Source organism: Myxocyprinus asiaticus, chromosome 18 (genome assembly GCF_019703515.2).
Source record: "Myxocyprinus asiaticus isolate MX2 ecotype Aquarium Trade chromosome 18, UBuf_Myxa_2, whole genome shotgun sequence".
Lineage (NCBI taxonomy): Eukaryota > Metazoa > Chordata > Actinopteri > Cypriniformes > Catostomidae > Myxocyprinus > Myxocyprinus asiaticus.
This window is the reverse complement of record NC_059361.1, coordinates 34,122,215-34,142,105: the sequence shown is the minus strand read 5'-3', so window position 1 is coordinate 34,142,105 and position 19,891 is coordinate 34,122,215. Positions and strand designations below refer to the sequence as shown.

At 39.6% G+C, this 19,891-nt stretch overlaps 1 protein-coding gene across 1 annotated transcript; it reads left to right on the top strand.

Moving 5' to 3' along the window:
* The first annotated feature begins 88 nt into the window (after positions 1 to 88).
* Positions 89 to 19,256, top strand: LOC127455749 (aminopeptidase RNPEPL1-like). The gene is made up of 11 exons (XM_051723854.1): positions 89 to 3,616; positions 6,198 to 6,338; positions 6,512 to 6,663; positions 6,951 to 7,067; positions 10,978 to 11,213; positions 11,463 to 11,576; positions 11,844 to 11,956; positions 12,073 to 12,181; positions 12,420 to 12,644; positions 12,739 to 12,881; positions 17,620 to 19,256. The coding sequence occupies exons 1-11, from the start codon at positions 3,155 to 3,157 to the stop codon at positions 17,887 to 17,889; spliced, it is 2,082 nt and encodes a 693-aa protein (XP_051579814.1). The 5' UTR covers positions 89 to 3,154; the 3' UTR covers positions 17,890 to 19,256.
* Positions 19,257 to 19,891: the final 635 nt, after the last annotated feature.

Sequence of the window (19,891 nt, the reverse complement as noted above, 5' to 3'; positions counted from 1 at the left end):
GTATGCCAAAGAGTGTAGAGTGTCATTTTAGTACACATTGAAGCAAGATACTAATTAATATGCTATTATATAGATACACTTATTCTTCAACACTGGTAATTGTGTAATGGTATACTGCCATTTGTTAAAATATCTCCCATATCTTTGTTGGATCTGCATTACTGAATATTGAAAACAGGGTTTTCAACCTTTACAGACACAGTAACACTTTATAACAACTTTAATTAAAACATTAATTCTAATACACTGAATGTATCATTATTTCATGTTCATTAAAATAGTTAGAAATTTAATAGTTATATTTTTAATTCTGTATGTTTTAATATCTTTTTAAAAGACCCCTGATTGAAAACCCTGGTTCTAAAATGTTACATATTTTTGTTGATCGGAAATTACATGGATGATGAAATTGGCAAATTGGTAACATTTCTCAATAAAGTTCCTTTAGTTAACATTGGTTAACAACATAAGTTAACGAACTAACAATAAACAATACTTTTACAGCATATATTAATCTTAGTTAATGTTAATTTCAACATATAGTAATACATATTTAAAATTTTGAGTTGTATTAGTTAACATTAGTTAATCCACTATGATCTAACATAAACTAACAATGAACAATTGTATTGCTATAGTGTGGGCAATAGGTTCTCTTTTTGTCTGACCGGAAAGGTCCCCTTGGTCCTTCCACCATCCAACGTGGGGGCACAAGGAAAATCTAGGGGGGCCCCCACTGGAAAAGGCCATGTTTAATGGGATAGTTAATTGAAACAGTTATATTTGGTCATTCTCTGTTTACCCTCATGTCACTGAAATCATGTCCAGGCTGCAGCAATATAAGGACTACTTTTATGGTAACTACTAGTATGAAACTTTTTCAGTGTTAAAATACTTTTCTTCTATCCCAGCTTAATATGCATAAAAAACTAAGTCATGCATAGGTTAATTTTCTCGAAATCTGTAAACACTGACCACGTTTACATGCACTTGAGAAATTGGTTTATTCCAGGGTTTTTGCAGAAAGCAGCATTCTGAAATGTCGTGTAAATGAGAACACCGATTCCCTTTAACCGTTTAAGGGATTAAAAGAAAGAGGTTTAACACACCTAGATTTCTCCCGGAGAATGGCATTTTAACAGGTTTTTCAGGAGAGCACGTGCGTGGAACAGACCGGAGAACAAACGTTATAAGATGGAGCCCAACAAGTCAACAAAGCGGAAAGATTTCTGAGAGTACAGTGGGAAAAGCACATACACTATAAACTATACCCATTTATACACACCAATGTAAAATATCGATGGTCCCTCACGTTGGGTATATGTGCTGATACGTTGAGGAAATCCCTGAGTTTTATGTAAGAGGGAAACCCCATTATTTCAGAGTAGTTCCACTGCATATCACAAAGTATGGAAAGTTAAGGAAACAAACACAGCAACAACTCTGGAATATCTGGAAATAATGCGAAGCAATGCAGAATAAAAGAGTGAAGTCTTCCTCGGATACCATGTTTGTTATTTACACAAGCGTCGTGGGGAGATTATGTTGCTGTGGAGAAAGCTGCTTACTGACGGAGCCGCATGTATACAGGAGTAAAGAGAAAGCCGCTTATACAGTGCATGTAAACAGGAACGCTGCTTTCTCACAATAAGGCGCTTTCTGGTGTCCATGTAAACATAGTCACTGTATCTCTGTGGTGCTATAAAAATTCCTGTTTGTTTTCAGTGACCCACTCAGAGCCGCCGCAACAACATTACTCAACTTATGGTGTGAGATTTCTTTGTTTGATCTACAGCAGATGAATGGCATATTCAGAAAGCAGTTTTGAAAACAGTTTATTTTTGCAATTCCGTTCGGTGGCACTAGTGTTGCTAAATGGAACTGCAAAAATAAACATTATTTTCAAATATCTTTAAGAATATCCCCTTTCCTCTGCCATTGGTCGGATAAACAGGTTGTCCCGCCCCAAACTCATGCCATTGGTTGAGTAAGTGTAGCTGTTTCAGGCTGGCTGGGCTGCTCAAACAAACAATTCTGAATGTGCCCACAGAGCCGCAGTGTTTACACTTTTCCGGGAAAGTCAGCTTACAAATGGTTTACTGATAGTTCTCTCTGCATATTAAGCTGAGATAAGATAAAGTATTTTAACACTTAAAATGTTACGCACATCATCTTTTAATTATCCTTTTTGGAGCTTGGCAGCCACTTTGTATTACACTTGCACTTAGCAGGCATTTTGCTAGATAACTCCTTTGTTTTACATGGACCAAAAATGTGTTTCAAGCGACATGAGAGAGAGAGAGAGTAGATGATAAAGGTGTATTAAGTTTTGGGCGAACTACTCTTTAAGTGTCTTGCTCAATGGCGCAATGGTAATAGTTCATAAACCACCCATGGGGTCTGAAACTATCTTTGGGTTACCAGTCTGGGTAAGCTACATTACCCCCAATGTACAATATGGGTGGGACGTTAATTAGTGTATTATCAACACATAATGTGGGCTTGACATGACTGTAAATCTATTACATTTTGAATACATAACAACTGTTGTGCTGTCTTGTCTTGTTTTCGTGCCATTAGGTGGACAGAGTTTTTGAGGTTCTGCACGAGCTCCGCAGCGCCCCCCTGCAGCTTGAAAACTTTATCGTCTTGAAATGATTTCCTCCCGTTTTTACTTCCTGTTTTCTAAGGGAGTCACTTAACTCAGACCATTCCTGCCCACCAGGGCTTCGCTATGCCAATCCTTTTCGCCCAGTAGTTTTTTACCGAGCTCTCGTGGGCTTTCAAGACGCACCGTGAGCCGTATCGACAACGGGACATCAACACAAACATTCCGTTTTAGATGGAGGTCGGAGGACTCAACTCAGTCGTGTCTACGGCTGTGATGGATTTTACGTAGAGTTTTGCTCTTGTAGTTGTTTTTATGCCTGTTTTTACTGCCTTCCTGGTCGTTTTAGTATCATTTCTCGCATTGGTTTCCTCCTTTGCTCGTTGTCCTGTCTCGACCGCTCCTTTAACTAAAGCAACAATGTAACAAACTCTGTCGCTCGTTTGTTTCTTTTCCGCCGAGCTCGACTCCATAGATCTCCGTGCGCTTTTGCCGCTTTAAAGTTTAATCGTCACGTTAACGTGTATTTATTCGCCAAACTTAACAATGACCGAGCTGCAGCGGCCGACGCTGTGCTGCTGTCGGAAAGCGCTGACCGTGCCTGGTAAGTCCTGCGAGGGCGGCCGGAGTCTGGCTCACTGTCGCCTGGTGGACGTCGCGTCGGCGTCCAACTTCCACAGCTTTAAACTCCGACATTTTCATCTGGACCTCCACCTGAACTTCGCCGTCAAGAGGATAACGGGGTGGCAGGTTCTGGAGCTCACACCCGTCCAGCCCGGTGTTCAGTCTCTCATTTTGGACACGCATCCTTCGTTATTAATCCATTCCGTGGACTGTAAGGTGCCCGGTGCCTCCGGTGCCCCTGATGTGTTTCTCTCGCTCACCTACCGAGTGGAGCCGTTCACCGATTACGGCTCCTCACTGAACATCAGCCTCCCGGCCGCCGTGATCCGGCCACACCGGGCTTTCCGTGTCACCATACGCTACACCACCACAGACGGCCCTGCGGTAAGGTCAACACGGGGACAGCTGACACACTGCTATTGTGGCACGCTAATAATAAAAAAAAAACCTTTGTTGCACAAGACTATTGTACACAGAGTTGGTGGTGGGGGAATGCAATTTCCATTCAATATATCCCGGTAGTCGAGCCTTAATGCTGATAATAACCTCCATTACTTCTGTCACGGCTTTATTTTGCCAGGTTAGAGATGTGTTTTGAGAAATGAGATTGTAACATGCCTGTCGACTCAGCCCATTTTTTCCTGCAAGGATATAAAACAGTGACTGTACTGGACAGTTTGTGCCACAGATAGTACTGACCTCAGCCAGTCTAGTGGCATGTAGACTTATGTAGACGAGTTATCCAGGTCATGATTGTGACTACATGGCATAATTACTGGAAAGGCTGTGGTAACCATTGTTTAGTAGGATACTGAATGGAAGATGGGTAGGGTATAATGGGGCTAAAAGCACACCTTACAAAGTGTATCAAGATTGAAAAAACAATTTCTATTTACTGAATATTGATGGAGCAACTTCATTTGTGAATAAAGGAATAACAACAGAAGGTTGCTGGATTAAAATTAATGGGGGGGGGAGGTGACGAGGGGAAACATTAAGTGTTTTAAGGCTTAATATGATGGGATAACAATTATATCGTGTAAATATAGAGACAATAGCTATAGGGCAAAATTTGTCAACTTCCGCAAATACATTTGAGGAACAGATTACGATGATATGACTACTTATTTAAAATAACCACTTCAGAAAAGGGTTAACAATTTTCTGGTAATTTCAGATCACATTTGGCATTTCATAAAATCTCAAGTATTCTATAAACAAATTCGTCTGCAATGTGATTGGATCAGTCAATGTGAGCTTTGAACATTTTTCATAAGTCTATTCGCCTCATTTAAAGGAATGTTCCGGGTTCAATACGAGTTAAGCTCAATCGACAGCATTTGGGGTCAATTTTTGGAGGGTTTAAAGGCAGAAGTGTGAAGTTTATAATTTTATTAAAGCACTTAGGCTACATTAAATCTTCTGATAAAACCTGTGTATTATTTGAGCTGTAATGTTGTTTAAATCGTCGTTTTTACAGTCATTTTAGGGTTTGTTGACATTACATCGTCATGACAACAAAGTTGTAAAATTAGCTACAATTTGACACAGTAAGTGATTTTATTACACTAAAATCATGTTAATATGGATATTGTATATAAGTGTCTGAGTATTTTAACATTTATGCATTGGCCAAATGCTGTCTATTTAACCCACAATATTCCTTTAAGAAAAACAGTTTGTTTTATGGGGGTTTTAGCCAGCAATGTTTTTTTTTTATTTATATATATATATATATATATATATATATATATATATACACCAAACACCATCCTTTCACTTATTGGACAGTCATTATTTTTTTTTTTTTTAGTTTTAATCACCTGGAACAATACTGAAAATGACAAATAAGTATTTTCTCAAAATAAATGTTATAATTTCAGGGATTCTCATTAGCTACATATCTTTGCAACAATTTTTTTTTTTTTTTTTTTAAATATTAGATCAAATTACCTCAGAATCAGACTTTATACATAGCACACAATTATGTCATGGATCAGGAATGTTTTGCAGTGCATAGTAACAAACAGGTGTTAAGGAAAGTACTGTGGTAGTTTGTGTTGCTGTTTAATGTTTTGGGAGAAAATCAAATCAAACGTGGCCTTTTACGGGGCCATTAGCCCCGTTGTACCCTAGATATCTATGAGTGCAAAAACAGTCTGATTATTGTTAAATTATTTATATTGTAACCTGAACATCTAATTTCCCGCTTGCACAGAGGCTCTTACAAAACGCAGAGTTCTGGCATACCCTTGTGGCAAACATGCTGCAAATTTGCCAGTCATTTTCACATGCTTTGCACCAAACTTTTCATTGTTGCCACAGATTTGCCGTAGGCATGTCTGCCAGTAGTGGAAAATTGTCTATTGTTGCCAAAGGTTTGCTGCAGGTTCATCACTACCGGTGAAGAGCTGCAAACTTCTGGCAATATTTTGTGGCGGGTTTAATGCATATTATCTGCCACTTTGTCACAAACAAACTGTTTTTGCAGGGACGGGAGGTCATTTTTAAAATTTAGGTTCTCTTTTTACTCCTCCTCTGTGTTGTTTTATTAGTTTTTATCTCCCTGTTCAAGCCCTGCAAAAACACACACACACACACACACACACACTCAGTGTATTTTTGCATAAAATTGACACACACAAACATGGGTATTTGTGTCTACTCCTCTTTATGTGGGCATTTGTCCTTAGTTTCCGCAACTTAATCAACATTTAATCTTCCAACTTTGGATTCACCTTTGGCACTACAACAAAATAAAGAAATTACCATAGTGCTCCAGTGCCTACCTATACACCATTATACAACTTTTTTTTTAAAAGTACTAATTATACTAAGCAAATTGGATTTGTGCTTTTAGCTGCCTTAAAGCATTTGCAAGTTCCTAGCGCTTGTCTTGTTCTCTTAGAGAACATTAATTTGTTAGTTTCTCCCTCACCTCATTATTACCTGGTCGCTCCATCAGATCTGGTGGCTGGATGCAGAGTTGACATGTGGACAAACTCGTCCATTGGTCTTCACTCAGGGTCACTCTGTCTGCAATCGGTCGTTCTTTCCCTGCTTTGACACGCCAGCCGTCAAAAGCACCTATTCTGCCACTGTCAGGGTAAGTCTAATTGGCTGCTCGGAACAACCAATATAACTTTGTCAGAATTCTGTAGAGCTCATTATTATTGCTGCTTTCTGGTTTCATTTCATTTTTATTGTACACTCGTGCGATACCTTTAATAAAGGATATCCTCCCCCTTACCTGTGCGTTTGCAATCTCTGTCATTGCAGGTACCAGAGGGTGTCACAGTGTTGATGAGTGCCTCAAGAAGTGCATACTCTAAACAGGACAGGGTTTTCCAGTTCTCCATGGAGTACCCTGTCCCAGCCTACCTAGTTGCCCTGGTTGCAGGAGACCTTCAGCATGCAGACATTGGGCCAAGGTGTGTTTAAGAAGGGGTAGAGTGTATCTTGGAAAAAACAGCATAATTTGTGTTTTGGATGGTGGTATTCTGATCCTCAGCCTGGGATGCTGGTGTGCTGGTATGTCTTGATTAGGCTGCTTAATCACAGACAATTGGCCTGCTGGAAATTCATGCTAGTCTTTTTAGCAGGCCTACGTTACAAACATCTCAGGTCCATTATTATGAATCTGTGTAAGAGAGTGCATTATTTTCATTAGTATATGATGCTTCACCTGGGCCATAATCTCTTTGCTCTCTGCTCTCAGGAGTCGTGTGTGGGCCGAGCCTTGCATTCTGACTTGTGCAGTCAGTAAGCTTGGTGGCAGTGTGGAGCGCTGGCTCAATGTTGCAGAGGGGCTCTTTGGGCCTTATGTTTGGGGAAGGTCAGTTCCATACATAATATTTTATATATATATATATAGCTCTGGAAAAAATTAAGAGACCACTGCAAAATTATCAGTTTCTCATGATTTACTATGTGTTTGAGTAAAATGAACATTTTAGTTTTATTCTGTGAAGTACTGACAAGATTATCTGAAGCACCCCCAGATCATCACCGATCCTCCACCTGGAGAGGCCTTCAAGCCACAGTGTCTCGCACCCACTGTGAAATTTGGTGAAGGATCGGTGATGATCTGGGGGTGCTTCAGCAAGGCTGGAATCGGGCAGATTCGTCTTTGTGAAGAACACATGAATCAAGCCATGTACAAGGTTATCCTGGAAGAAAACTTGCTTCCTTCTGCTTTGACAATGTTCCCCAACTCTGAGGAATGGGTTTTCCAGCAGGACAATGCTCCATGCCACACAGCCAGGTCAATCAAGGTGTGGATGGAGGACCACCGGATCAAGAACCTGTCATGGCCAGCCCAATCTCCAGATCTGAACCCTATTGAAAACCTCCGGAATGTGATCAAGAGGAAGATGGATGGCCACAAGCCATCAAACAAAGCCACGCTGCTTGAATTTTTGCGCCACGAGTGGCAATAAAGTCACCCAACAGCAATGTAAAAGACTGGTAGAGAGCATGACAAGATTCATGAAAGCTGTGATTGAAAATATAAAAGTTAAAACATTAGTATTGCGTTGTTTAAAAATGAATATGAACTTGTTTTCTTTGCATTATTCGAGGTCTGAAAACACTGCATTTTTTTTGTAATTTTGACCATTTGTCATTTTCTGCAAATAAATGCTCTAAATGACAATATTTCTATTTGGAATTTGGGAGAAATGTTGTCAGTACCTTATAGAATAAAACAAAAATGTTCATTTTACTAAAACACATACCTATAAATAGGTAATCTAGAGAAACTGATAATTTTGCAGTGGTCTCTTAATTTTCCCAGAGCTGTGTGTGTATATATATATATATATATATATATATATATATATATATATATATATATATATATATATATATATATATATATATATATATATACACACACACACACACACACACACACACACACACACACACACACACACATACATACAGTGCATTCAGGAAGTATTCAGACCCCTTAATTTTTTTTCCACATTTTATGTTACAGCCTTATGATAAAATGCTTTAAAATAAAACAAAATTCGCATCAATCTACACTCCATACCCCATAATGACAAAGCAAAAACCAGATTTTTGATAACTTTACAAAATTTACTAAAAAGAAAAAACTGAAATATCACATAAGTATTCAGACCCTTAACTCAGTACTTAGTTGAAGCACCTTTGGCAGTGATTACAGCTTCAAGTATTTTTGGGTATGATGCGACAAGCTTTGCATGCCTGGATTTGGTGATTTTCTGCCATGCTTCTCTGCAGAGCCACTCAAGCTCTGTCAGGCTGGATGGGGACCGTCGGTGGACAGCCATTTTCAGGTCTCTCCAGAGATGTTCGATTGGGTTCAAGTCCAGGCTCTGGCTGGACCACTCAAGGACATTCACAGAGTTGTCCCTAAGCCACTTTTGCGTTGTCTTGGCGGTGTGCTTAGGGTCATTGTCCTGTTGGAAGGTGAAACTTTGTCCCAGTCTGAGGTCCGGAGCACTCTGGACCAGGTTTTCATTAAGGATATCTCTGTATTGTGCTGCATTCAGCTTTCCTTTAATCCTGACCAGTCCCACAGTCCCTGCTGCTGAAAAACACCCCCACAGCATGATGCTACCACCACCATGCTTCACCGTTGGGATGATATTGCGCAGGTGATGAGCGGTGCCTGGTTTCCTCCAGACATGACGCTTGGAATCGAGGCCAAACAGTTCAATCTTTGTTTCATCAGACCAGAGAATCTTGTTTCTCACAGTCTGAGAATCCTTCCAAGCAGGCTTTCATGTGTCTTGCACTGAGGAGAGGCTTTCGTCTGGCCACTCTGCCATAAAGCCCAGATCAGTGGAATGTTGCAGTGATGGTTGTCCTTCTGCAAGTTTCTCCCATCTCCACACATGATCTCTGGAGCTCAACCAGAGTGACCATCGGGTTCTTGGTCACCTTTCTTACGAAGGCCCTTCTCCCCAATTGCTCAGTTTGGCCAGGCTGCCAGCTCTAGGAAGAGTCCTGGTTGTTCCAAACTTCTTCCATTTAAGAATTATGGAGGCCACTGTGCTCTTGGGAACCTTCAATGCAGCCAAAATGTTTTTGTAGTCTTCCCCAGATCTGTGCCTCGACACAATCCTGTCTCTGAGCTCTGCAGGTAGTTCCTTTGACCTCATGGCTTGATCTTTGCTCTGATATGCATTTTCAGCTGTGAGACCTTATATAGACAGGTGTGTGCCTTTCCAAATCATGTCCAATCAATGGAATTTGACACAGGTGGATTCTAATCAAAGTGTAGAATCATCTCAATGATGATCCAGAGAAATGGGATGCACCTGAGCTAAATTTCAAGTGTTAAAGCAAAGGGTCTGAATACTTATCAATGTGTTATTTACATTTTTTCTTTTTAATAAATTTGCAAAGTTATTAAAAAAAATAGGTTTTTGCCTTGTCATTATGGGATATGAGTGTAGATTGATGTGAAAAAAATAATTTTAAGCATTTTAGCATAAGGCTGCAACATAAAATGTGGAAAAAGATGAAGGGGTCTTAATACTTTCTGAATGCACTGTAAATATATAAATGTGTGTGTGTGTGTATATGTGTGTATATATATATATATATATATATATATATATATATATCTTCAACATGTTAATTCAGTGCGATTAATTATATGAAAACATAATGCGGTAAAAAAATTAATGCAATTATGTACCCCAGACTGTAATATGGAATATTCCTACCATCGGAGCAATTCAAGCTTGAAGTGTTTTCAGCGGGGGGCAGTAAAGAAAACTCCAGCTCTAAAGGCAATGCGCAGCTGTATAAAGAACAAACCAAATTCAGGCTTACTTTACACTAGCTACAGCACAAGATGAGGACATGTTCAAACACAGCTGGACTGAGTGCAACTACGAATGAAGGGGTCTCGAGACATGTTTTTCTAAGTTTCAAACTACATTTAACTTGACACAGAATTCTAAAACGCTGTGTTTATGACATGATGCAGCCAAGGTGAAAAGCGTCCATCTGACGCAGGTCTACATGGACACGTCCTTAGATAAAGCCCTTATAATAAATCTATTTCGGACAGATTGATGAATTCAATTACAATATGGATTGCTGTGTACTGTAGGCCAATGATAGGCTTTGGAAATAAACAATATATTGCCTTTTTGTTTATTTATTTATTTTATTAGGCCACTTTTTGTTGCCTAATCAATTCTGCACTTGTCTGCCACAATAATGTAATGCATTTTAATTATCTGAATTATTGTATATATTATATTTATGATTATTTAAATATGATTAAATATAAACTATTTTGCAACTAATTAATCGGTATATCATGTAATTAATTTTATTAAACATTTGAACATTTGGGCTTTATTGTAGAAGTAGATCTGGCGCTACTTTACCCACTCACAAGGTGCATGGATAGAAACAATAGGAATGGAGCAGAGGAATCCAGCAACACTTGCAGTGATAAACTTTATTGGACTTTAAAATAACACAAACGAACGCTTTTCGGCACCAATAAAGTTTATCACTGCAAGTGTTACTGGATTCCTCTGCTCCATATTTGAGGGGCTTTCTCAGCAAATATTTATATATGCAATGTATTATTCAGCATATCACGCAATTAATTTGATTAAAAATTTGTATCGATTGACAGCCAAAAATACATATTGTATTACTTTTTATTTATATCAATAATTTCACACAGTCTGTGTATATTCAGCCATCAACCTACCTCTTTGCAGGTATGACATAGTGTTCCTTCCTCCTTCCTTCCCCATCGTTGCCATGGAAAACCCTTGTCTTACCTTCATCATTTCCTCCATACTGGAAAGTCAGGAATTTTTGCTGATTGATGTCATCCATGAAATTGCTCACGGCTGGTTTGGCAATGCTGTCACCAATGCAACCTGGGAAGAGATGTGGCTCAGTGAGGGTCTGGCCACTTATGCTCAGAGACGCATTACAACAGAGGCCTATGGTAAACACATCCTTATACATATCCTACATTCCGTACATACAGAAACATAGCACTATGTAGGGCTATGGTAAACACATACTTAGGTATAGATACCATGCACTTATATTCATACTTTCGTAGAACAATGCCTGTTTTTACACAAGTGTTACAGTATGCCCTGACAAATGCAAATTTTCAATGTGCAGTTATTCATACCTACCCATATCCCAGAATCCTCCTTACATTTATCTGCTCACTACTTTGGTACAGGAGAAGCCTTCACCTGTCTTGAGACAGTGTTCCGTTTAGATGCTCTTCACAGACAGATGCGTCTTCTTGGAGATAACAACCCTGTTAGTAAGCTGCAGGCAAAATTTGAGCCAGGTACAGTCCTTATAACAATATCCTGCTTTTGTATGTTTCATAGTCTATGTGGTTTGGCACATTGTGCTTTCTCCCTACACCTGAAATAGCTTTGTGGTACATAGAGGACTTCTAAAAACTTCCATAATTCCTTGTTACTTATCTTTACTTGTACTTATCTCTACTACATTTGCAAAGTTCAGTCTGTCTGTAAAATGTGTATGTATCAAACACATGAATTGTGGGTCAGGGTATCATGTTATTTATTTTCCTTCTCTTTCTTCACAGGTATAAACCCCAGTAGTCTAATGAATCTTTTCACCTATGAGAAAGGCTTCTGCTTTGTTTCTTACCTCTCACAGCTGTGTGGTGACATCAAGAGATTTGACAGTTTTCTTAGGGTGAGAAACACACCAAACAATCACAACACTTACATGATTTTTCATACCTCATAGTGCATAAGGCATAGAACACACTTATCATCTTTTTCTGAATCTTTCCACCCTGGGTTGTGTAGGCCTACATTGAGAAGTTCAGGTTCAGCAGCGTAGTCGCTCAGGATCTATTGGACTTCTTCCTCGGCTTCTTCCCTGAGCTGAAGGAGAGCTGCGTTGCTCAACGAGAGGGTGAGTCGTGGCAACTTACTCACACCCACAAAATGAGAGATGATGATTAATGCACACAGATACTTAATCATCTCGCTGTGCTCCATTTGTCCTCAGGAATATCCCCGTTGAGCCAGTCATAACACACAGCAAAGGGTCAAAGCAACACTAACTGTGTGAGAGATGGAGGCTAAATAAACAGAAATGTGACACTTCTTTCCCCCCTCCTTCCTTCCTCTTTGTCTCTCCTCTTGCTCAGGACTGGAATTTGAACGATGGCTAAATGGCTGTGGTCTTCCATTATGTGAACCAGATCTCTCGGCGGGTAGGGCTCTAACAGGCCCTGTCCAGCACTTGTGTGACCTCTGGGGCACCGATGCCCCTGACCCCCAGGTGATTGCAACATTTGACCTCTCCACCTGGAGCACCTTCCAGACCGTCCTCTTCCTGGACCGACTTCTAGACCGCTCACCTTTGCCACAAGGTAGTCCACCCTCCGATTTATTTGCATTGTAGGCTGTTCCTTTGATGTCTTGACATTTGTTTACTTGTAATGTGAAATTTAATTGGCTGTTCAGAGGTGATGAGTCTTCTCTCAAGCTGCTACTCTGCATTGTTGGATGACATGAACGCTGAAGTCCAGATTCGATGGCTGCAGATCGTGGTGCGGAACAGCTTTTATCCCAATCTGCCTCGAGTTCGCAGCTTCTTACATAAGCACGTGAGTTAATGAAGTATTTTAATTGAAGTGCCTCAGACTGTAGCTGAGAGAACATTCATATAGCATTTCCATATGCTTGTGAGAGGGCACAAACATACTTTGAGATTGTGGAGGAAGTAAATAGGGACAGCTAAAAGGATCACAATGTGTTTCAGTGAGTTAAAGGGATAAGTTCATCCCAAAAAAAAAATAAAAAAAAATTCAGTCATTGTTTAATTATCCCCGTGTTGCTAGAACCCCATAGGACTTTCACAAAGGGAGAAATTGTGAAAAATGTTGTGCACACTGATGTCATACAAATGGCAGATTATGGTGACCACCTTTTCAAGCATAAGTTTATAATTATAAATAATTGTTTGCGACTCATGTCTTGTTCTTAAGGCATACGATAAGGTTTGGAGAGAAACAAACCAAATTCTTATGTATTATTTAGTGAAAATCTTCAACCGTTGCTTTCCTGTGCACTGTGGCGGATCTGTTTTAGATAAGTAAACAAATGAGTTTTTTGAACACCCATCCTGCGAGTGGGGGCTATATATTCTATTGCTCTTGTGCACTCTCACGCGCACAGGAGAGCAACAGTCAGTGAAGATTTTCACTAAATAATAAATTCGATTTCGGTGTGTTTCTTTTGGTTTGAGTCGCATACAATAATTTGTTAGACTTCTGAATTATACTTTTGTTTCCTTTTTGAAGCTTGAAGAGGTGATTACCATAAATTGCCATTGTATGACATAACTGAGCACAATTTTATTTTTTTCAAAAAAAAAATTGTGTTAAGCAAAAGTCATATGGGGTTATAACTAGGCCAATGCCAATACAATCAAATATTGATATATTGCGATACTTTTTCCTCACAATATTGTATCGATACTTTAGATCCATGTATATATATTTACATTAAACTATTTTTGTATTCATATCATGTCTAGCATTTCAATAAAGAAGAGGCAGGTTGTCTAAATAAGTGTAAACTCAGAAAGCGGTGTTCCTCAGTGCAGTCAGAGCACATAGAACATAGAAACGTTTCTATGAGGTGTGAGAGAGACTAAAACTGAGGCCATTTCTCTTGCGGACACACAGGGTCTCTCTCACGGATGTGTGGCTCTAGGGCTGAGAAGAAATTTTGATTTTCCACTTAATCGTGATCTTCATTTGAATGATCGGATGTCGATAAAAAAATCCCAAGATCGCTTTTTCTATCCACAACCCTCACCCTAAATCACTCACTTATGAGACTAAAAATGTGTGTGATTTTTCAGATTTCACTCACCAGTGATTGAGTAGTGTGATGCCGAAGAAGTTCAGCACCGAGATCTTTTCACTGTGTGAGATTAAATGTTTTGACTCTTTCCATGTATTGAGACTCACGCAATCCATTTGTCATTGAATAATGTCTATTTTAATACCCTTTCTGTTCTCTATAGTCAGTTATCGATCAAAAACAACAAAAGAAACATTTAATTCCAATCACACACATCACGGATGCTGTAAAGAAGCCATTTGACCAAAACAAACACTTCTATCAAAGTCCTGCCACTTGCCTTAAAGAGACTGTACCATTTTAGCACTTGTTCTACATATCAATGTAAATACTTGTAAATAGTACAAATTAGGCATTTAAACATCAAATATGTAACAAAATATACAGTATATATGCAATATAATAAACTCAGCAAAAAAAAATGTCCCATTTTCAGGACACTGTATTTTAAAGATAATTTTGTAAAAATCCAAATAACTTTACAGATTTTTATTGTAAAGGGTTTAAACAATGTTTTCCATGCTTGTTCAATGAACCATAAACAATTAATGAGCATGCACCTGTGGAACGGTCATTAAGACACTAACGGCTTACAGACGGTAGTCAATTAAGGTCACAGTTATAAAAACTTAGGACACTAATAAGACCTTTCTACTGACTCTGAAAAACACCAAAAGAAAGATGCCCAGGGTCCCTGCTCACCTGCGTGAATGTGCCTTATGCATGCTGCATGGAGGCATGAGGACTGCAGATGTGGCCAGGGCAATAAATTGCAATGTCCGTGCTGTGAGACACCTAAGACAGCACTACAGGGAGACAGGAAGGACAGCTGATCATCCTCGCAGTGGCAGATCACGTGTAACAACACCTGCACGGGATATGTACATCCGAATATCACACCTGCGGGACAGGTACAAGATGGCAACAACAACTGCCCGAGTTACACCAGGAATGCACAATCCCTCCATCAGTGCTCAGACTGTCTGCAATAGGCTGAGAGAGGCTGGACTGAGGGCTTGTAGGCCTGTTGTAAGGCAGGTCCTTACCAGACATCACCGGCAACAACGTCGCCGATGGTTGGACTCGTGTTTATCGTCGAAGGAATGAGCGTTACACTGAGGCCTGTACTCTGGAGCGGGATCAATTTGAAGGTGGAGGGTCCATCATGGTCTGGGGCGGTGTGTCACAGCATCATCGGACTGAGCTTGTCGTCATTGCAGGCAATCTCAACACTGAGTTACAGGGAAGACATCCTCCTCCCTCATGTGGTACCCTTCCTGCAGGCTGATCTTGACATGACCCTCCAGCATGACAATGCCACCTGCCATATTGCTCGTTCTGTGCGTGATTTCCTGCAAGACAGGAATGTCAATGTTCTGCCGTGGCCAGCGAAGAGCCCGGATCTCAATCCCATTGAGCATGTCTGGGACCTGTTGGATTGGAGGGTGAGGTCTAGGGCCATTCCCCCCAGAAATGTCCGGGAACTTGCAAGTGCCTTGTTGGAAGAGTGGGGTAACATCTCACAGCAACAACTGGCAAATCTGGTGCAGTCCATGAGGAAGAGATGCACTGCAGTACTTAATGCAGCTGGTGGCCACACCAGATACTGACTGTTACTTTTGATTTTGACCCCGCCTTTGTTCAGGGACACATTATTCCATTTCTGTTAGTCACATGTCTGTGAAACTTGTTCAGTTAATGTCTTAGTTATTGAATCTTTTTATGTTCATACAAATATTTACACATGTTAAGTTTGCTGAAAATAAAAGCAGTTGAAAGTGAGAGGACGTTTCTTTTTTTGCTGAGTTTATATGCTGTTTCGAGAGATATTTATTGATGGAAAACATGGAACTAATGATTAAAAACTAATGATAAAATACAATTTGTAAAATTAATATTTCCTTAATTTAAGTTAGAAGTTCCCCCTGTATAATTAATAACAGCATTAGCTGAAAGAGAATTTTTTTCTTTCATGTAAGCAAATAAGATATTATAACTGAAATATACCCAAATGAATTGGAATTGAAAGCTTGTGAATTACAATCGAATACTGATATTGTGATGTATCAAACTGTGACATACTGTAAGTCTCGTGATGCATCACAATATATTAAATTGTGACGTGTATTGCAAACTGTATCGTATCGTGAGGTGGCTGCCGATACCCGGCCCTAGTTATAACAACACAGGGTGAGGAAATATTGACTGAAGTTAAATTTTTGGGTGAACCATCCCTTTGAGTGCCACTTTAATACATCCCTTTCAACTCACCCTTTTTTCCCCCTCCCCTCAGTATAAACTGAGTTTTGCTTTCTTTAAAGGACAGTTCAATATTCCAGTGTTTCTAATAAACACTTTCTGCTAGTCTTTAAATATTAACTGCTAATGACGTCATAACTCTTTTTCGGAAATGTAAAAAAAGAAATGCTTAATCACAACCGGTTTGGCTGGTTCCTTTTTTTCACCTTATCAAAAGAATTCTGTATTGATTATCTTTTTCTAAAATGAAGACAGTGAACAGAGCAACGAATGAATCTTGACCTTCATTAGCCTAAGAATTGTTTATTGTGATAATTATTAATAATAAATGTAATTATTTATTGAACAGTGGTGTTGCTATTGCCACCACTTTATAAAACCAATAAGCCACTTGAAGCCATTATAGCAGCACCTCTCGTGACTTACTCCTTTAGTTTACTACATGGAGGAGGTTATTTATATATGTATGGGATACTAGTCAAAGTTATACTAGTGTAGGGGTTACACCGACTACTCAGTTAGTCCTGCCACTAGACGTCACATTTAGTCTGTGCCGACATGATAATCGTGCATTACATGATTTCAGTTGTGCTTGTTCCATACGGTGAGTCCTTAGTCTAAAAACTGCATCCTGAGTATGTGCTTGCAAATACATTTGCAAATATATGCAAAATATATTTGGAATAATGCTAAAGTGCAAATAAAGTGAACACGCGTTTTGCGTTTTCAAAGCATGTATGAAGGAAACTCGATGCAAAGCGCTGTGGACATTTAAAGTGTTCATTTTCAAAGAAACCCAAATTCTTCCAATGCGCCCTGAAATCCATCAAATAACACTAGGGACATGACTGTTTTTGCACCATGACATGAAGAGGAAGGAATGAAGCCACACATTTACAACATACTATGGTTTAAATGGTTTTCTTTCTTGTATTTGGTTAATGCAACCTCCGAGTCATTTACATAAGGTAAACATTGACCCGCTGACTACTCGGCTACCTTTCTGGGCATCTTATCTACTAGTAAAAATGGGTAGTCATGCAAGTCCGCAAGTGTTCTAATACTGTTTTCACTAGGGAAATATGACTTGACCTTTGTACTCGTGTGCAGTTTTAAGAGAAGGCCTTTTGTATTTATAGAAAATAAGTATTTTATCTTGTCTATCCTACCACTGGGAAGTCTTTAACTGTCTTATTTTTCCTCTCGACTCTCCAGACCTCACGGATGTACACAGTGCCCTTATACGAGGATCTGTGTGGAGGAGTGATGAAGTGTTTTGCTGTGGAAGTATTTTATCAAACTCAGGCCCGTTTGCACCCTAATTTACGCAGGACTCTACAGCAAATACTGTTCCAAAGTAGTGCCCTCAACACCAGCACAGCCCCTTCTTTACACACATCTCCACCTTCCGCCCCCTCCCCACCCACGGACACACCACCCACCAATGGGACCATCGCACTGCGAGATGTCAATGTGTCTGCTTGAATTCAAAACAGTAGAGAAGCCGAAGGATTGAGGTGAAACAGAAGGGCAGGAACAGGACAGGACTTGAATTCCCTGGCTGAGACTGGACCATAGCGATGCATCATGAGATGTCTATTTAAAAATCCAGACACTGATTTTTATAAGCTAAACAAAAAGCTGCTCAGGGTCGTGGTACAAAGTGGAAGACTAATGTCATGTATCTTGTATATGATGGTTATGTCACGATCCAAATGTTTGTGTCTGCATACACATATGGATAGGGGTATGTTGGTATCAAGGCTACTGGTTGCAATCTGTTAGCCATTACCTTTTTCTGTGTGTGCGTGAATGTGTGTCTTTGTTAATTTGTGTGGGTATTCTGCACATGTTCCTCTGGCCTATGCACATCATCTAATTTGTTGTGTTTGCATCCATGATCCATCTGTTTGTTCTCCAAAATGACTGAGGAACCAAGCAGAGTTGACGAGATTTCCTAGAATCTTTTTTGCATTCATTAAAGCAGAAGTGTTCTGTGAAGGACAAACTCTTGCGAGTCCCCTTCCCGTACAGTTTTCGAGAACTGTCATGAATGCACATATCTACTCGCTAGCCAAAAACGGCCCGATGAAGACCCTACTCCACACATAGTCAGCCTTTCTTGGATAAATGGACTGTTTCCTTTTTGTTTGATTACCGCTTACTGGAATCTGTGTTTCTCACCTCTCTCTTTCCAGGTGCTAACCACTCAGCATTGAGTCTCAGGTATATCAAGACAGAAAAGGTGGAGACATGTTAGTGCCTTTCAAAGCTTTCAACACCGTGGGTGTTTTCAACACTGCTGTCTAAATGAACAGCCTGTATTTGTTATTTGAGCCATACTTGGGTGACATTGGTGACCATTGTCCTAGAAAACATACAACGTGTTAGATGCTATTTTCAGGACATGAGATGCTGTGGTGAGATGATTATTGTTCATGAAAACAATGTGTTTCTCCCACTCCTTTCCTATTTTTGTTAATAGGGGAATTTTACCTTTAATTAGTAATTGATGATAAAGCAAAAGAATTTGATTTTGTAAAAATGCAGTGAGTGATGTTGAGGTTTATGTTGGGGTTTCAGCTGGATGGGTCCATGCTGATCATCAGTGGCCTTAATGACTAGCACAAAGGATAACTAGTCAAATTTTACAGGTAATAAATGAAATCTGTGTGCAGATTGTGTGTTATGACTAAGGTTCCCACCTTTGATTTTATCTTCTTGCATCAGAGGTCATATGACAGACACTCTTCAGCAAGTAAATTAATTTTGTTAAATTATAGAATCATGCCTGTTGTGACTTGAAGGTTTAAACACTGCGTGGCCAACAATTAAAATTTTTTCCACCCTGATCTAACACTGCCTGTTTTACTGACTAAATGTCTTACTGATCCTTTCAGCGAGCGTGCTGAGATGCTATTTCAGCCACACTTTTGCTTCATGCCCTTATATCATCATGGTTTTACTATAGTTACACTAACTTTAAGTATGGCATTTTGACGGATACAGTGCATCCCGAAAGTATTCACAGCGCTTCACTTTTTCCACATTTTGTGTTACAGCCTTATTCCAAAACGGATTAAATTCATTATTTTCCTCATCATTCTACAAACAATACCCCATAATGACAATGTGAAAGAAGTTTGTTTGAAATCTTTGCAAGTTTATTAAAAATAAAAAACAAAAATCACATGTACATAAGTATTCACAGCCTTTGCTCAATACTTTGTCGAAGCACCTTTGGCACCAATTACAGCCTCAAGTCTTTTTGAGTATGATGCTACAAGCTTGGCACACATATTTTTGGGCAGTTTCTCCCATTCTTCTTTGCAGGACCTCTCAAGCTCCATCAGGTTGGATGGGAAGCGTCGGTGCACAGCCATTTTCAGATCTCTCCAGAGACGTTCAATCGGGTTCAAGTTTGGGCTCTGGCTGGGCCACACAAGGACATTCACAAAGTTCTCCCGTAGCCACTCCTTTGTTATCT

What these genes read in the sequence shown, in the direction of transcription:
- LOC127455749 (XM_051723854.1), top strand. Translation starts at nt 3,155, where the DNA reads ATGACCGAGCTGCAGCGGCCGACGCTGTGCTGCTGTCGGAAAGCGCTG. An exon ending in GGGCCTTATGTTTGGGGAAG is followed by an intron (nt 7,068 to 10,977) that starts GTCAGTTCCATA and finishes ACCTCTTTGCAG; the next exon opens with GTATGACATAGTGTTCCTTC. An exon ending in CTGCGTTGCTCAACGAGAGG is followed by an intron (nt 12,182 to 12,419) that starts GTGAGTCGTGGC and finishes CCTCTTGCTCAG; the next exon opens with GACTGGAATTTGAACGATGG.